Source organism: Lepidothrix coronata, unplaced genomic scaffold (assembly GCF_001604755.1).
Source record: "Lepidothrix coronata isolate B3197 unplaced genomic scaffold, Lepidothrix_coronata-1.0 Scaffold34, whole genome shotgun sequence".
Classification (NCBI taxonomy): Eukaryota; Metazoa; Chordata; class Aves; order Passeriformes; family Pipridae; genus Lepidothrix; species Lepidothrix coronata.
In genome coordinates this window covers 2,282,967-2,300,741 of record NW_016690214.1, presented here as the reverse complement: position 1 = coordinate 2,300,741, position 17,775 = coordinate 2,282,967, and the positions used below count along the sequence as shown (strand labels likewise).

The following is a 17,775-nucleotide window of genomic DNA, read 5'->3' as shown; positions in this document are numbered from 1 at the left end:
CTAAAGCTTTCTTTTTCCCTCTTTTTTTTTTTCCCCTCCCTCTTTTTGTCCCAAGGCTCCTCTCAGAGCTCGGTGTCCCCCAGCCCCTCGAACCCCCAGCCAGCCGTTAAGGGCACATTCACACCTCTTTTCCTTGCCTTGTCTCCCCTTTATTCTTATGAAGCTCTCATTGATTATTGCCCTTAAATTCCTCAGTCCGGTCATAGATAAAAGGATAACCACTTCAAAGCAAAGTGTTAAGAGTTTAACCTCGAGCTAAAAGAGTGGACAACAAGGTAATTGAGGGTAATAACTGATCACAGACCTACTTTCAAAGGCACATGCAAGCCTCACTTTCAGATGGCTTTAATTTTATTAACATTTGTAGCAGCTCTAGATGCTTTTGAATCATTACAAACTTCAAAGCTTGAGGTAACACTCCAAATGGAGAACCTGACACCAGGTTTTTTGTTCAGACCCACATCATATTGATAGTCTCTGTTGCAAGCATGTAACATCTCTCCTCAAACTATAAAAACCTAGACGAAGAAAATATTGCCAATAGAGAAGATCAAAGCCTGAACCTCCCTTTGAATGATCCCAAAGAAGTCAAAACAGAAAACAACATGAAAAAAAATTGCATCTATGTTACTCCAGCTGCCTTTATCCGTATTTAAACTTTTCTGCCAAGGCAGATGAGGATGGATAATTCTCCCTGAGTTTTATCAAACTATTTGGTTAATCCTCTGTTTCTCTTTGGGCATTTGGAGCTGGTCCTTTTGCTCTCTGTGGCATTTAAACCCAAGAATTTGGAAACAGCACATAGAGGGAACAGCCCTGACTCAGCTGGGAGGGGAGCCAGGCGAGGTAAACCTAAAAAATACATTTATAAAATGAAAACACGGAGACTAAAATGAAAACTACAAAAACACCCACACTCCTCCCATCTCCAACCCCTGATGGTTGTAGGAAAAAAGGTCATTTGTGGATACTGAGCTGTTTTACAGCCCAGTGGAGGTCAGTGTCCCCCGTGCCAGGGGATGTGCCCGTGGTCACCCCTGGGTTTGCTGCTGCAGCCGTGCAGCTCCTTGTGCTTTATCCCAGTGCAGCCATTCCAGGGGCCACACGGTGAATCAGCCCAGGAATTGATCCAGAGTATAAATAGCCATTTTCTTTGTCTATTTTTTGTGGGGGGAAGGGTTATTTTTAACTGGGTGAATTCCCTGAGCTAATGCACGAAGCATTCACAATGAAGGGGGTGGCCCAAGGAAACAGGCTGGCCCTGCTGCCAAAAATCACATCCCTGCTCCCCTCTGCAGAGGGGCTGCTGCCACTTCAGCTGGTGGCCAGGCTCACTGAAATTTCAGGTGGTCAGGGAGAACCTCCCCAGCTGCTTCAGCCTCTGTAAAGTCATCAAGGGAAGAAAAATTGCTTGGGTTTTTTTTCTGACTGGTTTATAGTGGTGTACAGTAGGTTTTATAGTGGTGTAATCCTTTCCTCCTGATTTGCATCAGTGCAATAGCAGCATTAGGCAGGTTATTATTTTGATGCACCCCAGGACAAAGGGCTGGGTTTGACTCCAGGATATTTAACAGCATCTCAGCTGTGACAGCAGCTGGTCCGGTGGTCATGGAATCATGGAATGGTCTGGATTGGGAGGGACCTCAAAGACCATCTCATTCCAACCCCCTGCCATGGGCAGGGATGCCTTCCACTAGACCAGGTTGCTCAGAGCTCCATCCAACCTGGCCTTGGACACTCCCAGGGGTGTGGTGGTCCTCCTGTGACAGCCCATCCTACTGCTCCAGTTTGGGAATGCAGAGCCATCCCATTTGGAGCACTGTGGCTTTGTTCAGACTCTTGATGGCTGACCCTGGGTATCTGGCCCACCAGTTTTTGTCATTTCACTTGCAGCCACATGTGACAGCTCAACATTCCCAGTGCTGGCTGGTGTCAGGGGTATCACAGGAGAGTCTCATTACCCATGTTCAATAGCAGATGTCAACGTGTATGGGCCTGTGGGAACCACATATTTTAAATGTATTAAATAACTCTGTTTTGAGCCTGCACTGATATTACATTGTTTATGAACTGAAATCAATTTAATATAAGATGCTCTCTCTGTTCTCAGGTTAGGCACAGGCCTGTGTAATGAAAGGACAATGGTGTATTGCCTAAATCTATGGAATTCCTCTGATTTTATTGTCTAAAGTTATGGCTAGGAGAAGAATCAGCTATTCCAGCGTTTCTGTTGTGCTTTCAATGAGTCCATTATCAGCTGCAGAGACAGGTCAGATAAATGGGATCCAGCACTAAAACACGTGTTACAGCTGCCCAAGGCAAGCCCTCACTTGCAGACTTGGAGCTGCACAAAATGTGCTCAGAAATCACTCCCCCTGTGGCCAGTTTGTTTCTGCCTTTGCCCTCTGGAGCAGCATCCCACCTGCACGTCCTGCACATGGAGCAGGAGGGGCCCTGCTTTCCTGGGAGCTGACCATCTCCTCAGTGGGCTTTAGTGGGAGAGACATCTCGTGGCAGTGCTCTTGTTTGATTTAGTCAGCCAGGCATGGGATGGGGATCACCATCATCTCCCAAAACTCTGGTTTCTGTGATGCCACTCCCAAGCAAACCCCTTCACCTGTGATTAAGACAATGGGAGTTCTCTCCTTCCAGCTCACAAGGGGCTTGTATGGAAGTTTTTATTTACATTGATCAGACTTAGGTGCACAGAGGTAAATAGACCGTAAATATATCACTAACAAAGCCCTCAGAACCAGTTTTCTGTAGATGGGAACTACTGCAGCAGTGTAGTTCTCCTGTAACTCTGTGTCACCCATGGGAGGATTTCAGCTTTTACTGCTTTCTAGGAGTTTTTAGAGCTTCCCCCAGGTGGAAATGTTCCCATTACAAACCAAACTCATCTCAGGAAGCAGCAACTGGGATTTAGGAGGTGACAGCAACCTCCTGCTCCCCTCAGTGCTTCCTGCCATGGTCACCATCCCCTGTCAGGGTCTTCCTCATCACTAATGAGCTGATCTGCGTGTTTGATTAGAAGATCTTAGAGGGGAACGTGGGACATGCTCTCAGGATAACAAAAGACTCAAGTTAGGTTTGTTTTCAAATATTAAAAAAGAGTGTCCTAATTTCAGGCCTGTTGGGAAGGGAGGGAGAAAAGCCCAGAACCTGAAAGTAATATTTTGATGGTCTCTCCCACAGCATGCTGATTTCTACTGAAAAGAAAATACCGTTAATGAAATGTATGTCCAAGCAGCCATTTTTGGCTCTAGGCTGGTCAGAGACTGACCAAGTTTGCCTTACTTTTAAGGAAAAGAGGAAACAAAGCTGCCAATATTTATTGTTTAACCTTTCTTGAAAGGATTACGGCGGAGGTTCCCACAACGGAAGAAAACACCTTTTCATGCAATCAATAGGGCTTTGGCAGAGGAAGATATGACCTACTAAAAAAAATGTAGGTAAATTAGGAGAAGGGGGAGCAGTGCAATCTGATACTAGATGGAATGGCACCAAAAAGTTGGTGCTGGTTTGAATGCAGGTGCTCAGGAGGGTGACCTGCAGGGCTTTTCCCTCAGTTCAAGGTGAGGAGGTAGAGCTCAGCTCTCAGCCTGTCCCCACCAACCTGCTGGCAGTGGCCTTTGTGAAGGAGAAATCCAACCAAAGGGCTTTTGTTGTCCTTTGGGGGACTTTGATGATTTCCCCTCATGATGGAAAATCCCATGCCAGTTGTGTGTCCTTTTTTTTTTTTTAGAACTAGCTGTCCTCTGTTTCCTCTTTTAACCAAAAATTCTGCCTTCTGGTTCCTCTCTGGGAATACTCTTCCCAGTGTCTGAAACACAGAGGACTTGGTTGTGCAACTCTTTGTGTACAGAAAACTCCAGGGACTTTGGGGCCAGGTCTGCACCAAAGTCTGGTGATGTGGGGATGAGGCTTTCTCCATGCAAAGTCTCCTCTCTCTCCAGTCTGCATTTCACACCTGGAAATACAGGCATCCTTAAAAAAATTAATGCTGCTTTTGTGGCCTCAGGACTGGTCCAGCTTGTGAGAGGCATCACCCAGCTCCTGACAGCACCAGGGGGGCTGGAGCCTCCCACCCTTCACTGTCCTTAATCCTGAGAATTGACTCGACAGGCAGAAACAAACCAAATCAGGTATAATTTTAGGGTACTCAGTTTTGACAGCACACCTAAAAATAACCGTGCTTAAAGGGTTTGGAGTTTTTTTATTTCCCTGGAAGTGAAAAGTTTTATTGGACTTTATGAACTTATGAAAGTTTTCCACTAGTCAGGAAAGCCTGTTCCTTCCTAACCGTTGTCTCTCCTCCTGCTTTTTCCATTACCATCCTGCTTAAAGGGCTGTGTGGATCAGGATTTTGGGTCCAGGAAGTATTTTTGGGATGCCCAGTAGCAGGAAGGGGTCGGAGTGTGCTGTGCCAGCCCAGCAAGCCCCACACGGCACGGGAAGGGTTAAATTTCATGCTGCAGCTGCAAAGCCCAATTTCTTTATTTCCTGTTAATGACATTATTGCCTGCATAAAACCATTGAAACATGTTTCTTTCATTTGTTTAATTTCAAATTCTGAGCACACTAGCTGGAAACTATGTTTAATAGTTAAACTCAAAACATTTGGATTTCCTTCCCTCGCTGAGTTTTGCAGGGAGTACACTTCATACTTAGTTGAGTTTTCAAGGAGCCATTTTTACACAGCCATAGAAGCCAGAAAACAAAACAGATTCTATTGCAGAATCAAATCACATCAGTCCAGGCTGGTAACACATCATATATTTCACTTCCTCTGCAGTCGTGCCAAGATGCCACCAGCCCTGACTCCTTCCAGACTGGCCATGTTCTCCTCCAGGAGCATCCAGCCTGTGCAGAACCAGAGCCAGTACACCCCATGTGCTGTGGGCGTGCAGGAGAAGGACTTCCCTGAGCATGCATGGAAAAAATGTTCCTGTTTCCATGAAAAAACAGAATGGAATCTACTTCAGGCCTCGCTAGCACTGATGCTCCCATCACCTCCCCATGTTCCTCCTGCTGAATGTCACATGCCAGGTTCTTGCTGCCAGCAAAGGGGGAGCACAGAGTAGGCAGGATGAGGATGGAAGTGAACCTCCTCAAATTTGAAAGGAAGTCCTTGAATCTGAACCCATTTGGCAGATAAAGCTCCAGATAAAGCTGCCAGAGACATGGTGTCTGCTGATGATTTTAGCAAATGGCTACAAACTCTGGAAGTAGGGAGGGGGTTGTCCGGCACAGGGTGATGGACACCAACGAGTAGTTGTTGTGTAGAGCTGGCTACTTGAGTGGTGGAACATCTAAAAGTCACTTCATAAGCACTCATGGGATTAGTGCATGGAGAAACTGGGCTTCCAACCACTTTAGACTCAGATTCTCCCTGGCACCTGTGATGTTAATGGTAATGAAGCCCAGAATCACTCTTGCTGAGCAGAAGCAGCGAGTAGAGATGGAGCAAGGAGGAATGTGGCCCTGAACTGGACTTTAAGGAGTTACCAGTGATGTGACAAGAGCACCACACTCAGTGCCTCTGCCATGGCATCATGGCTGCATCCCCAGCAGCCACAGCAGTGCTCAGTTTTCCATCAAAAAATCCATATTTGACTAAAAAAATTCAGTAGGATTTAAATTTTACCTTCAAGGGCTGTGGACAGGGACCCCTTCCACTGGAGCAGGTTGCTCCAAGCCCCATCCCACCTGAACATTTCCAGGAATGGGGAATCTTGCAGACCTGGTCTCCTTGTTACTCAGACAGGAAGGTAGCAGAGAAAGTGATGTCTTGTTTGTGCACGGTGAGGAAGGGGTTGTGGAAAAAATAAGTCATGGGAAGTTAGTCATAAATATCCTCATTTACCTCTGTTGCCCCCACCCTCTCTTCAATCACTATTCCGGGCAGGTGAAGGAAGGAGTTCAGAAATGTTAATAGATAGCAAAGTGCTCGTGTGTGTTTTATCAGCTCTCCTGGAACGGTTAATGCTGATACGGTGCCCCTTTTAAGTCTAAAAAATTCTGGCCGAGCGTGTGCAGATAGCAGGGAGTGCACTGAACAAAACATCAAGGCGAAGAGTCTGTAGGGGGGAATGGAAATGTTAAAAGGATTATAGGAGAGAAAATGTATCAGACTTATCTGGCGATACTCGGTAACAAAAGTATGTCGGTTTATGAAATGAACTTCAAATCCCATAAAACTAATTGTGTGTTTTCTTGTCTTATTTGTGAGCATCTCTGGCAGTGCTTTTTTCCCCCACTTGGAAAAGCGTGTCTGTGTGTGGATAATACCCTGTGCCTGCAGTATACAGAGAGATTACACAGCCAGTCGGGTTTATACCTCTTAAACTAATGATGTTAAACTAGTTTATTTAAATAAAAAAAAAAAAAAGAGGGAGAATAACTTCAAAGGTTCACATGTGGGTTGCAAACCTCTCATGTCTTCTGTATACAGGGCCTTCCTCTTATTTTGATCAAGACTGTTCCCAGCACTTCTGTTGAAATACTCGCAAGCCTTTGATCTCGTTATCAACATGACCACCAGTGCGGTGACAGAGGGGTGACGTCAGGCTGACTAACGCTGCTCTGGGGTTTAGATCCTACCCTCTGTGGGTCCTCCCTGGGCTCTGTTCGGGATCACAGAGGAGTTTTCCTGCTGGGACGATCATTTAGACCCCAAAACCCCAGTCCACCGTGGCTGGCTGTTGCATTTTACCAAAGTGGGAAGAGTGGGCGGCACTGTTCGCCCTCCTCCTGCTTGGCCAGGGAAGGGGAGGCAAAGGGGTGGAGTGAGGAGCAGGGAGGGGATGTGGGGGGGATTTGACCTCCAGTGGGGATTGGTGAGAGGTGTGCTTGGACAGGATGGAGCTCAGCATGCTTGTTTTATCTTTTCTCCATATTTTCCATTAGTGTCCTTGTGATCTGGGAGTGTCCAAGGCCGGGTTGGACGGGGTTTGCAGCAACCTGGTTCTAGTGGAAGGTGTCCCTGCCCACGGCAGGGGGGTGGAACTAGATGAGCTTTAAGGTTCCTTCCCACCCAAACTGTTCTATTATTTTATGATCTTAGGGTGGTTTTAGCAGAGGAAGCACTTTTGAGGTACGTTGGTACAACCAGTGTCAGGAACAGCAGCAGCGTGTTCTGGCCTGATGGCAGAGGCTGCTTGGGGTGTGGGAGGCATCTCTTGGCTGTCTTGGGGTTCTCCATAAGGAAAGTGCTTCCCTGGTCCTCCGTGTTCCCCTGTGCACACTGAAGGACACTGACTTTGAGCTCTGGTTTAGGACTGGTGCCTCATGAAAAGGCATTGCTATGATTTGGGGAGGCTGTTTGGTTTGATTGAGCTCCTGGTCTGCTGTCACCTCCACAAAGCCATTTATAGGGACGAACAGAACAGCCTTCAGAGCCTTCACATTCCTGGTGTCTGACCTGCTGTTCTGCAGGAAGACAACAGCCTGGAGAGACATCTCTTTTGGAGCAAGACACCAGCAAAATATCCGCCCCGTGGGCAGAGAGGGAGGAGATGGAGCCAGGTTAGCTGGGTGCAGTCAGGATGAGACAGAGCCCAGGGAGTGAGGACTGGCACTCAGTGCTCTCAGAGCACTCCAGGCCTTAATGGCCCCCACTGCTTTTTTCTTTCCTACTTTCTTTTTTCTTTTTTTTACTACCTGATCTAAAAAAGCTCTCAGGAAAAAAAAAATAATTAATTTTTCTTTATTGTGCGGCTTCGCTGTGAACTGATTCTTTTCATCTAAAATTATTCCTTTTTGGTGCCACAATCTGACTTCAAGCTTCTTTGCTGCCTGTGAACATGACACACAGCAGCAGCTAAAGAGGAGGGGACAGGCTGTGTCTGGTCTTTGCAGGGCACCAGGAGGGCTCAGCACGGCTGAGGACGCTGCTTTGGGCGGCTTTTTGCAGTCATTTTCTCCCCCATTTACGGAATTTTTATCTCAACTGTGGAAGGGCTAACAAATAAATTATAAATAGTTAATTTTCCTTCTGTTCAGCCTGGGAATTCAGATTCAAGTTTAGACTGGAAAATCAGAAGGAAATTCAAAGATACTCTGCTTTCTTGATGACTGCAGCTGCTACCTGAACACAGAGATTCCCTGTAGATCTGCGAACAAGGACTTCCAGAAACTGATAAAGATGAAGAAAACTCTGGAAGACCTTCTTGTACCTGCCACCGCCTGCCTAGTTCATCGGATTACTTTCAAATCCCAGGCACTACGTGACTCTTCCCTGTTGGCAGGAGGAGAAAATAGACTCCCTGACTGGACATGCGGAACATGAACGGGGCCACCGCCGCTTTGGGGAGGACAGGCTGCTCCACAGGCACTTCCCCACAAAGCCACGGCCTCAGGGGTTCGCCCTCCTCTCGTTTTATTCCCAAAGCGTCTCTTTTTTGATGGCTGGCCTAGAGAGGATCGTGGGTTAGGCAGGTCTTTGGGTGGGCCGCTCCTCTGCACGTGCAATCCCCAATAATTTGGGAAATTAAGTCGCTGGCTGACTTGCTGGTTTGCTGTCCCAAGGCACTGGAGCAGGGCAGTGTTATTGCACAACGGGATTTGGAGAAAACCAGTCGGTTAAATGACATTTTTATGAAACAGAATGAATGAGACTTAATGAGATTTTCTTCCAAAGGGGACAAGGCTGAGGTTTTCAGCCTCCATTATAATGCCCTAATTTTCTGAGCTGTAGCTGTAAATGGGACCCAGAGAGGTTTTTATCCAACATTGTTTCAAAGCTAATTGTAAGGAGTAAGAGGTGGTCAAGTCACCTTCTGATGGTTGGAGGTCCTGGGCTGGAGGTGACACTGCTGTCACCATCCCAAGGAGCCCAGGAGACACAGGCTGTTCATCCTCCCAGGAAGGGAGGATGAGACATTTCATATGTCTCATCTGGCATAGTGGCACATCCATATTTGGCATCATCAGCAGGACCCGGAGGAGGAGGAACAGGAGTTTTGGAGTGTGGGGAGAAGCCAAGAACTGTGTTTAGTGATGGTGCAAACCACTTGCTTTTCCAACAGCCCGTCCAGAGAAGGGTGGGAAAGGAGAGGCACAGGTCTATGGCTGTGATCCTGGTTTCTGTCCTCACGTTTAGGATCAGGTTAAGCCCCTGGCACCAGCACTGGGGCTTCCCTGGTGTGCCCACTGCGGTTCCGTGTGCCTCATCCTTCCCTTGGGATTCCACTTTGCTGTGGGGATGTGGAGGGTGCAGAGCAGGAAGGAGAGGGGTGAGGCTGATGGGACCAGCTGTGGTGGCGGGAGCAGGTCCCCTTGGCTCTGATTCCTGGGGCTGTGGGTGTTTTGCTGGCCGGAGTGGGCAGCTCTGGAGTCTGTGCTGGAAGTGTGGGGACAGAGCAGTGTGGGCATGGGGAGAAGGGCTGGTCCAGCCATGGGCTGCACTTTGCTGTTGCATTTCCCAGGGGGTGCCATCACCCGTGTTCAGGCACACCAAAAATGGCAGGTGCCATTTCTTTTGCCAAAGGCATTGCCACCTGTCCTACTTGGAGTGACAGGACAAGGGGGAATGGCTTCTCACTGACTGATGGCAGGGTTAGGTGGGATATTGGGAAGAAATTGTTGACTGTGTGGGTGGTGAGGCCCTGGCACAAGCTGCTCAGAGAGGCTGTGGCTACTCCATCCCTGGAATTGTCCAAGGCCAGGTTTGGCAGGGCTTGGAGCAGCCTGGTCTAGTGGAAGGTGTCTCTGCCTGTGGACAAGAGTTGGACTAGATGATCTTTAAGGTTCCTTCCAACCCAAGCCATCCTGTGATTCTATAATAATGATAAAAATCAAGCCAGGTTTATTCCACCAGCTCTGCTGGCCAGACCAAGGTGGGCTCAGACCAGCCAGGCAGGTCCTAGGGGGGAACCACCAAACCCTGGGGTCCAGCCTTGGAGCAGGCTGGGGAGGAGGAGGAGGAGGGCAGGAGGCTCCTTGGATCTGGAGGGCAGGTTTGGGGGCCAACCCCTAATTAAAACCTTTTGTCTGAAGTTCCAAACCCTCCATTCCGTGCCTGGTTAATATTTAACAGCTGGGGCGGGAGATGGGAACACAACTGCAGGCTGGGGTTTGGCTTGGTGTGCCAGTTCTATTGCAATCAGGGATTGTTTAATTAGCCTGCAGAGCAAAAACAGGCCTGAGGATTATTTATATATATATATAAATAATAATAATAATATGGGGACCCACCCCGTTTGTTTTTTGTTGGTTGTTGGGGGTTTTTTTGTGTTTGTTTTTTTTTTTTCCGAGATGAAAACTTTTCGCAAAGTTTTTAATGGCGGGGAGCAGCCCCCGCCCTGCAGCGCGGGAGTGGGGTGGGGAAGGGGACGGGGACGGGGGAGGTACAGAGGGGCGCGGGGGATGCGCGGGAGATGCGCGGGAGATGCGCGGGGCGGCGCAGAAAAAAATGGGCTCCTGCGCCTTTAAGGCGGCGGAGCGGCGGCTGCGATCGCATCCCTTTGATAAGGTCCTGGCAACTCCGTAGCCGCCGCGGGATGCCGAGGGGAAGGGCGCAAAAAAAAAAAAAAAAAAAAAAAACAAACCCTGTCCTCTAAAAAAATATAACCCAATAATTTTATTCCCCTCGCCGGCGGTGACATCCGCGCACCCCCCTCCCGCCCCCGCGCGGGATGAAGCATCCCCCCGCACCGGTGGTACCCCGGGGGATGGAGCAGCGTGAGGGGCAGGAGGTGCTCCTCCCGCGCTTCTCCCTGTTTCTCTTTTAATTTTTAAAAATTGTTTCGGGCCTGTTTTTACACCTTTTTTTTTAATTTTTTTTTTTTAATTTTTTATTTTTTTTTTTCCCCCCAGTGCGCTACCGCCCTTGCAGGACCGCTCGGCCGGGCTGCGCTTTGATGCCGCGGGGGGAGCCCGGGGCGGGGGGCGGAGGGAGGAGGAGGAGGAGGGGGGGGGCGGGACCTGCGCTTTTGTATTTAAAATAAATAAAATAAATAACCAGGGGAGGGAGGCGCGCAGCGCAGTGGGCTCCTTTCCCTCGCAGCCCCCCCCACCCCTTTACCACCCCCCCCCTTCCCTTCCCTTTCCCGATGCTCTCCGATGCGGTTGCACCGCCGGGGAGGAGAGGAGGAGGAGGAGGAAGGCGAGGAGGAGGAGGAGGAGGAGGAGGAAGGCCAGCGGGGGGAGCGGGTGCAGCCTGCGCGCTGCCGGGGAGCGGCGGGGCTGCGGGCGCGCAGCGAGCTCGGGCTCGGCGGTGAGTGGCAACTTCGGGGGGCGGCGGCCGCTTCTTCTGCTTCAAATACGGATTTTTCTTGTCATTTTAATATTTTTTTTTATTTAATTTTTTTTTTTTTGGTGGGGGGGAAAGGGGGTTGCCCCCGCGGTGCCCGTGCCCGCCCGGGCTCGGCTGTTGCTCGCGGAGCTCGGAGGCTCCCAAGTCGCTCCGGACTTTTTTCTCCCCCTTCTTTCCTCTCCCCCCCCACCACCCCAGCTCCCGGCTCCGACCTCCCTCCTCCCAGCCCGTCGCCATTTCTGGAGCAGGTTTTTATTATTATTATTATTATTATTATAATTATTATTATTATTATTATTATTTTATTTTGCACGCAGGGAAAGCCCGAGGCTGGGGGCTGCCTCCCCCTTAACCCCCCCTTCCTATTTTATTCCCCCTTTTCCAGAGCCGGGGGTGATGTCTCCCGGCTGCGGGGGGGGGATGCGGGGGGCGCGGGGCCCCGGCCCGGGATGCCCCGCAGCGCCCAGGTACGGCCGCCTCACTTTAACCCACCCCCCGGGGGTGGATTTTTTTTTTTTTTGGGGGGGGGGGAACGGTGCTCCAGCACGTTTCCCGCAGAGCAGCACCCCAAAAAAATCCCTTGTCCCGGCGGGTGCGCCCCGTCGGGGGGGGACACGGGACACACGCGGGTCCGGGCGCCCCCGGCAGCGGAGGGGGCGAGGAGGGAGCGGGGATGGGGCGGGGGGGGCAAATGGAAACCAGATGCCGGGGCAGGGACGCCCCGAGCTGCGGGGGGGCCGCGCTGACACCCCCCACTCCCACCCCCCCAGCCCCGGCCCCGCTAAAAGTGCGCCGGGAGTTCAGCGGAGCGGATCTGATAGTCGCGATCGGGCTGGCGATAGAGCCGCGCTCCCTCTGCCCTCCCTCCCTCCCTCTCTCCTTTTCTTTCTTCCTTTTTTTTTTTTTTTTTTTTTTGACTGTGAGGAGTTGAAAAGCCTGTTTACTTTTTGTCTTTGATGTTGGGAGGATCTGGTTTTGATTAGATCAATACTCCTTTTTTCTTCCCCCCCCCAACCCCCTTTTTTTTTTTCTTCCCCTCTTCGCAGAGAGGAGGCTCCGAGGATCCCCTGCTGACTCCAGGCAGAGGCAGGCAGAGGCACAGGCAACTCCTGGAGCAACTGGGAGCCCCTCTCCCCGCCGAGCTCCGGAGCCATGAGCAGCGCCGTGGTCCTCGCCCACCTCCCAGATCACAGCAGCAGCTTCAGGGAAGACGCCCCCCGACCCCCTGTCCCGGGGGAGGAAGGAGAAGCACCATGCCCGCAACTCGCCAGCTCGTTTCTCCCAAAAAGCCAAAGCTTCAAGGCCATGCCGGTGCCTCCTGCCCCGCGGAGGAATGAGAACGGACTCGGGGAGCCGGAGGGCAGCGCGTCCCCAGACTCCCCTCTGGCCAGATGGACCAAATCCTTGCATTCCTTGTTGGGAGATCAAGATGGTGCCTATCTTTTTCGGACCTTTCTGGAAAGGGAAAAATGTGTGGATACCTTAGACTTCTGGTTTGCCTGCAATGGCTTCAGGCAGATGGACCTTAAGGATACCAAAACTTTGCGAGTAGCCAAAGCTATTTACAAAAGGTACATCGAGAACAACAGCATCGTCTCCAAGCAGCTCAAACCTGCTACCAAGACCTACATAAGGGACAGCATCAAGAAGCAGCAGATAGATTCCATCATGTTTGATCAGGCACAGACTGAGATTCAGACTGTGATGGAGGAAAATGCTTACCAGATGTTTTTAACTTCTGATATATACCTCGAATACGTACGGAGTGGAGGAGAGAATCCCGCTTACATGAACAGCAACGGACTGGGGAGCTTAAAAGTTGTCTGTGGCTATCTCCCGACCTTGAATGAAGAAGAGGAATGGAGCTGTGCAGACTTTAAAAACAAGATCTTGCCTTCAGTAGTCGGACTATCCAGCAAGACGTTGAGGGTTACAGCGAATGTCAGAGCTACGGAAATGCTCGAGAATGGATACAGGTAAGGGACCCCCCTGGAAATTGTGCCTTGTTTTAACTTTAAAGACTTTGAGAGTGGTTTTCAGAAGGCTGTTGGGGTGGGAATCGAGGGGGGCTGGGAGCACAGCTGCTTCTCCGTACCTCCAAACACTGGAATTTGGGGGGTGTTGGCTGAGTGTGGGGTTTTTCTTTCCTCCTCTGCAGAGGAAAACAAGATTCTGTGCTCTGAAGCCCTATTGGCTCTTTCAGTTCTCTTATAGATCAAAAACTTCATAGCAGCTATGTCCTCCGGACATACGGTAATTATTGGTTCAACTTTCAAACCTATTAAGAGCAGTAGTAGAGTGGATCATAGAGACACATGAATAATGTAACCTACTAGTTCCCCAACTCCACCATCAACCGGTGTTTAACGATGTTGGTTATGTGGGAAGCAATTGTGCGGTCGTGGAGGAGGAAATGTGTGCAGTCACTGCATCAAACTCTGCTACTTGGGCAGAATCAGCTTTTATTTTGACTCTGTGTGTGTGTGTGTGTGATGTGCAGCCTCTCCATCGTGTTGGGTGTTGGTGTCGTGTCAGAGCCATCTAGGGTGGCTCTGAGCCAGTGCGTGCAGGAGGATGCTTAAAATTGGAGTGTTTAAGGTGGTAGAGGCATTCCAGGTGTAGAGCAGTAGATCTTAGGTAGGTCTTTGGTGCTCTCTTGTTGGCAGTGAGCTCAGTTAAGCTCGTTAAGAGGTGTTTGTGTCAAGTGGGAGCTGATGAGGATGCAGGGACGTTGTGTGGTGACAGGGTGTCCTTGTGCCCTGGTCCCGGGGTGCGTCTGCATTGCCAGACCCTTCTCTTTTGTTGGAAATGTTGGTGGCACAGCAGTGCGAGGGTGAGGAAAGTGAGAGCCATCTCGAAGTGAAGGGGGGGATGGGGAAGAGAGACTCTGATGAGCAAATGATGAGTTGTATAATCCTCTGAAAATGTATTCTTTCCTCTCCCCACCCTTGCCATAAATGTGGATTGTTGAATCAGGGCTGAGAGGAGAGGGCTCTGCTGCAGATGTGCGCTCTCCTCCGCCGGCCCGGGAGCCTGGGGGTTGGTATGGTGAGTGTTTGACATCTCGTTTACAGGAATTTTGAGAGTGTGTCTGTGATTCATGGACATCAAAGGGCATCAGGCTTCTCCCGGGGAGGCTTTGCTGGAGCGCGCCCTCCTCTCCTGCCCCTGGAGAGCTTCCAGCTGTGCCGGGTTTCCTGGTGCTGAGCCGTGGGGCACTGGGAGGCTCCCGTTGCCCGGGAGGGTGCTGTGGAGCCAGAGGCCTCTTTGGTCCTCTCCCTGCCCTGGAGGCTCTCCTGGCAGCAGAGGGGGTGGAGGTGCTGGGCGCGGGGGACGGACAGAAGGGATGCGCTGCATCCCGGCACGGCCTCTGGACCCCTCCTGCTGGGGGGTGTGCGGGGGGGCAATGCTGGCAGCTGGTCTGTGGAGGACTTGGGGTTTGGGATCCTCATCTCGTGCCTGAGTGTTGCTGCCTGAGCATCTGCTGTTCTCCAGAACTTGGTTTGAACTGCTGCCCTTCGCTGGCTTTCCAGGAGGGGGATGTTTGATGCTTTTATCTCTGAGCCTTTGTTGGGATTCAGAGCTGGAAGGGCTTGGCTGTATGTTCTACTAGAGCTGCAGGCCCTGCTAAACCCACATGTGCCTTGTCCAGGAGAGCTCTTGCAGCGCTGTGGCTGCTTGCCTGATTAGTGCTGGGCTTTTTTCCTTTCTTTTTTTTTTTTCTTCCCTCTTTCTTTTCTTTTTTTTGTCCAGGGATTAATGCAGCTTGCTCCTCACATGTCAGATCTACCCTCCTAGGACATTAGGTAGTGCGTTTTGCTTTGATCACCTTCTGTTGAATTTCCAGGAGCTTTTGCTCTCCATGGGGCCAAGAGATCTCAATGCAAAGAGAGGGAGGTCAAGCTGAGATGCTGCTCAGTTCCTCCCCAAGCGATCCGTTTGTGAAGCCACTTGTGCGTGCATGTGCTCCAAGCTGATGAGCATATGGATGGGTTATCTCTCATCACTCAGCATTTAGGATCGCGTCTAGGATTGGAGCTGAAGCTTGCACAAAGTCTTTCCTGGTGAGTGGCCAAACCACACCTCCCTCCTCGTGTGTGTGATGGAATTAAGGAATTTCTGCTCAGTGTGCTCTGGTTTTGAAGGGCTGTGCAGGCTCTGGCCATTCGCTTCGGTGGGTTTCAATGTGATTATCCCAGCGAAAGCCGGGAGCGCTGGGCTGAGCCCACCTGATGGTGGGAGCAGAGTGATCTCAGGCCAGGCCAGTGTTTGGATGGGAGACCACCTGGGAATCCCAGGGCATGGAGTCACGGCCAAACCCATGGCAAACAGGAGGGCGCAGAAACCGGACCAGTTGAAAGACTCTGTTTGGCCCCAGCACCGGTGATGGACAGGAACAGGAGATGTGAAAACACAGCGTTTGCACCTGGGTGGGGAGCAGGCGAATGCAAACTGCTGGTTGTATATTTGGCGCCCTAATACGGGGAAGGTTTTAAATGCAGAACCTCCCTCTTGTCCTTCCAGGCGACTCCCCTTCCCTCTGGGCTGTGGTGTGGTTAAAACTGGCCTCCCCACGCTGTGCTGGACCTGGCCCCATGCTCCAGGAATTCCAGCTATTATTTATACGCGCTTCTAAATTTATCACGCACGACTTTGTGTACACAGAGGGCTCCTCTTCCTTTGCAGTGCCACTGGGTAACGTGGTTTTGTTCAGTCCAAGGTGGACTCATCTGCCTCCCATTAGGGCTCTAACATCAGTGGCACTGGCCTTGCTTGGGGAAGGCTGGGGCTTGCAGATGGCCTTCTGCCGGCTCCCAGTGCTTCCTGGCCTTTGAAAGGACCCGCCGGTGCAGCTCCTTGTGTGTGAAGTTATTGGAACCAAGTTTGGCTTCAATTATCAAACTAAATGATGCCATTGTAAAGCTATGCTCCAAGCAGTGTTCTACAATTAGAGCATGGAAGCTGTGATTAACATAGTTGTGTTAAAATATACTTTTTTTTTTCAGGTTTGTGCATGTGTGGTTTTTTCCTGTTTTTTATTTTAATGTTTTTAAACCCATGGTTGCCCAGTGATGTTTGTCCCAAGAAAACACTTAATGAGATTCAATTTTGCCTCCAACTGCTCCTTGTACATTTTCTCTCTTCTTTATAAGTCTGTGGGTTGACCTGCCTGAGTGCTTTCATTTCTAAGAAGCAGAGTTTGACAAGAAAAAAAAAAAAACAAACAACCCCACTCTCTGAAATTGCACCCTCATAACAGGGGCTACAAGCAGGAGCCCCTGAAATTTTCATGGCATTATAATACCTCTGATATGGCCATTGCCTAACATAGCAGAGAGAGAGTTACATGCTGTGTGTCATCGCATCAAGATAAGAATAGGCTGAGAAACATCAGACATTCTCCTTGAAGCTCCAGAGCAACTGCTACCTGACAGCTGAAAACACTTTGCATATTGAGTTTGGAGCTGGGCTGTGTTTGTGTGTGCAGCATCTGTGGCAGGAGACCACCGCTTTCCCTGGAATTTGAAACCCTCGCAGGCAACTTGATGCATCTGGGTGCAATTACTGGAGTAAGGTGGTCAAATTAAAAAGGAAAAAAAAAAAATTTAAACTTAGCAAAACACCCCCCACTGGTTTTCTTGAAGGATGGGGGGGACTTCTGTGGAGCAGTGTTGGTTGAGGGAGGGGGGAGGACTTTAAAAATATGTCAGCTTTAGGGGTTTGTTTTTTGGTTTTGGTTGTGGGGTTTTTTTGTCCATGAGGTGTTGGTAGGTGAGTGATGCTGCAGCCCAGTACTGAGGGGAAGATGAGTTTGTTCTGGCCACTTTCTCTAATTCTGTCTTTGGGCACACCTCCTCTCCCTGTGCCATATCCATACGGACCCGCTGCCTCCGCCCCCACCTCAGCCTCCCCAGCAGTCCTGCAAGAACAACATGGCAAGCCAGCCCTCCTGGAAGAGACCAGGGGTGACAGGCACCAACAGCAAGGCCATGGTCCTGTTCTGGGGAGCATCCTGCACCCCTGAGTGTTGTGGTCCTCAGATACACTCTCAAGACCTGAGATGGTTTCAAATCAAGAAAGCAGAAGAGCTGCATCCCTTCCATGTTGACCCAAAAGCCCACCAAGGACCTAGGAAGGGTCACTGGGCCTGCACATCCCCCTGAACCAGAGTAGAAGCCTACGTGGTTTTTAGAGGAACTTTCTTGTAGTAGTAGTGGGATAACTTCGCTTTCGCCCACATGTGGAATTAATTTATCTTTGAAGATTTAACTTCTTTCCTGTGGCATTCCTTACTATCTCTTTTTTTTTTTTTTTCTTCCCAGATATATATTTTTTAACATCTTGATCTCCCCATCAGAAATGCCTTGGCCTCCTTGGAAAGGAATGCAGCCCCGGCTGGGCTGAATACCTGCCTGCAGCCAGCCCCTCGCCGCTCATACCAGAGGCCCATCTTCCCCACTGTGCTTCCCTCTCCTTTTTCCCTTTTTTTTTTTTATTTTTTTCCTTTCCTTCCCCTT

General features: G+C 50.1%; 1 protein-coding gene across 3 annotated transcripts in view; it reads left to right on the top strand.

The window, feature by feature from the left end:
* The first annotated feature begins 11,150 nt into the window (after positions 1 to 11,150).
* Positions 11,151 to 17,775, top strand: part of AXIN2 (axin 2) — a 26,737-nt gene continuing 20,112 nt past the window's right edge. For all 3 annotated transcript variants that reach the window (XM_017812118.1, XM_017812119.1, XM_017812117.1), the window contains exons 1-2: positions 11,151 to 11,218; positions 12,304 to 13,233. In XM_017812118.1, coding sequence (XP_017667607.1) covers positions 12,410 to 13,233 — 824 coding nt within the window. In that variant the 5' untranslated portion in view covers positions 11,151 to 11,218; positions 12,304 to 12,409. The remainder of the gene's footprint in view (positions 11,219 to 12,303; positions 13,234 to 17,775) is intronic.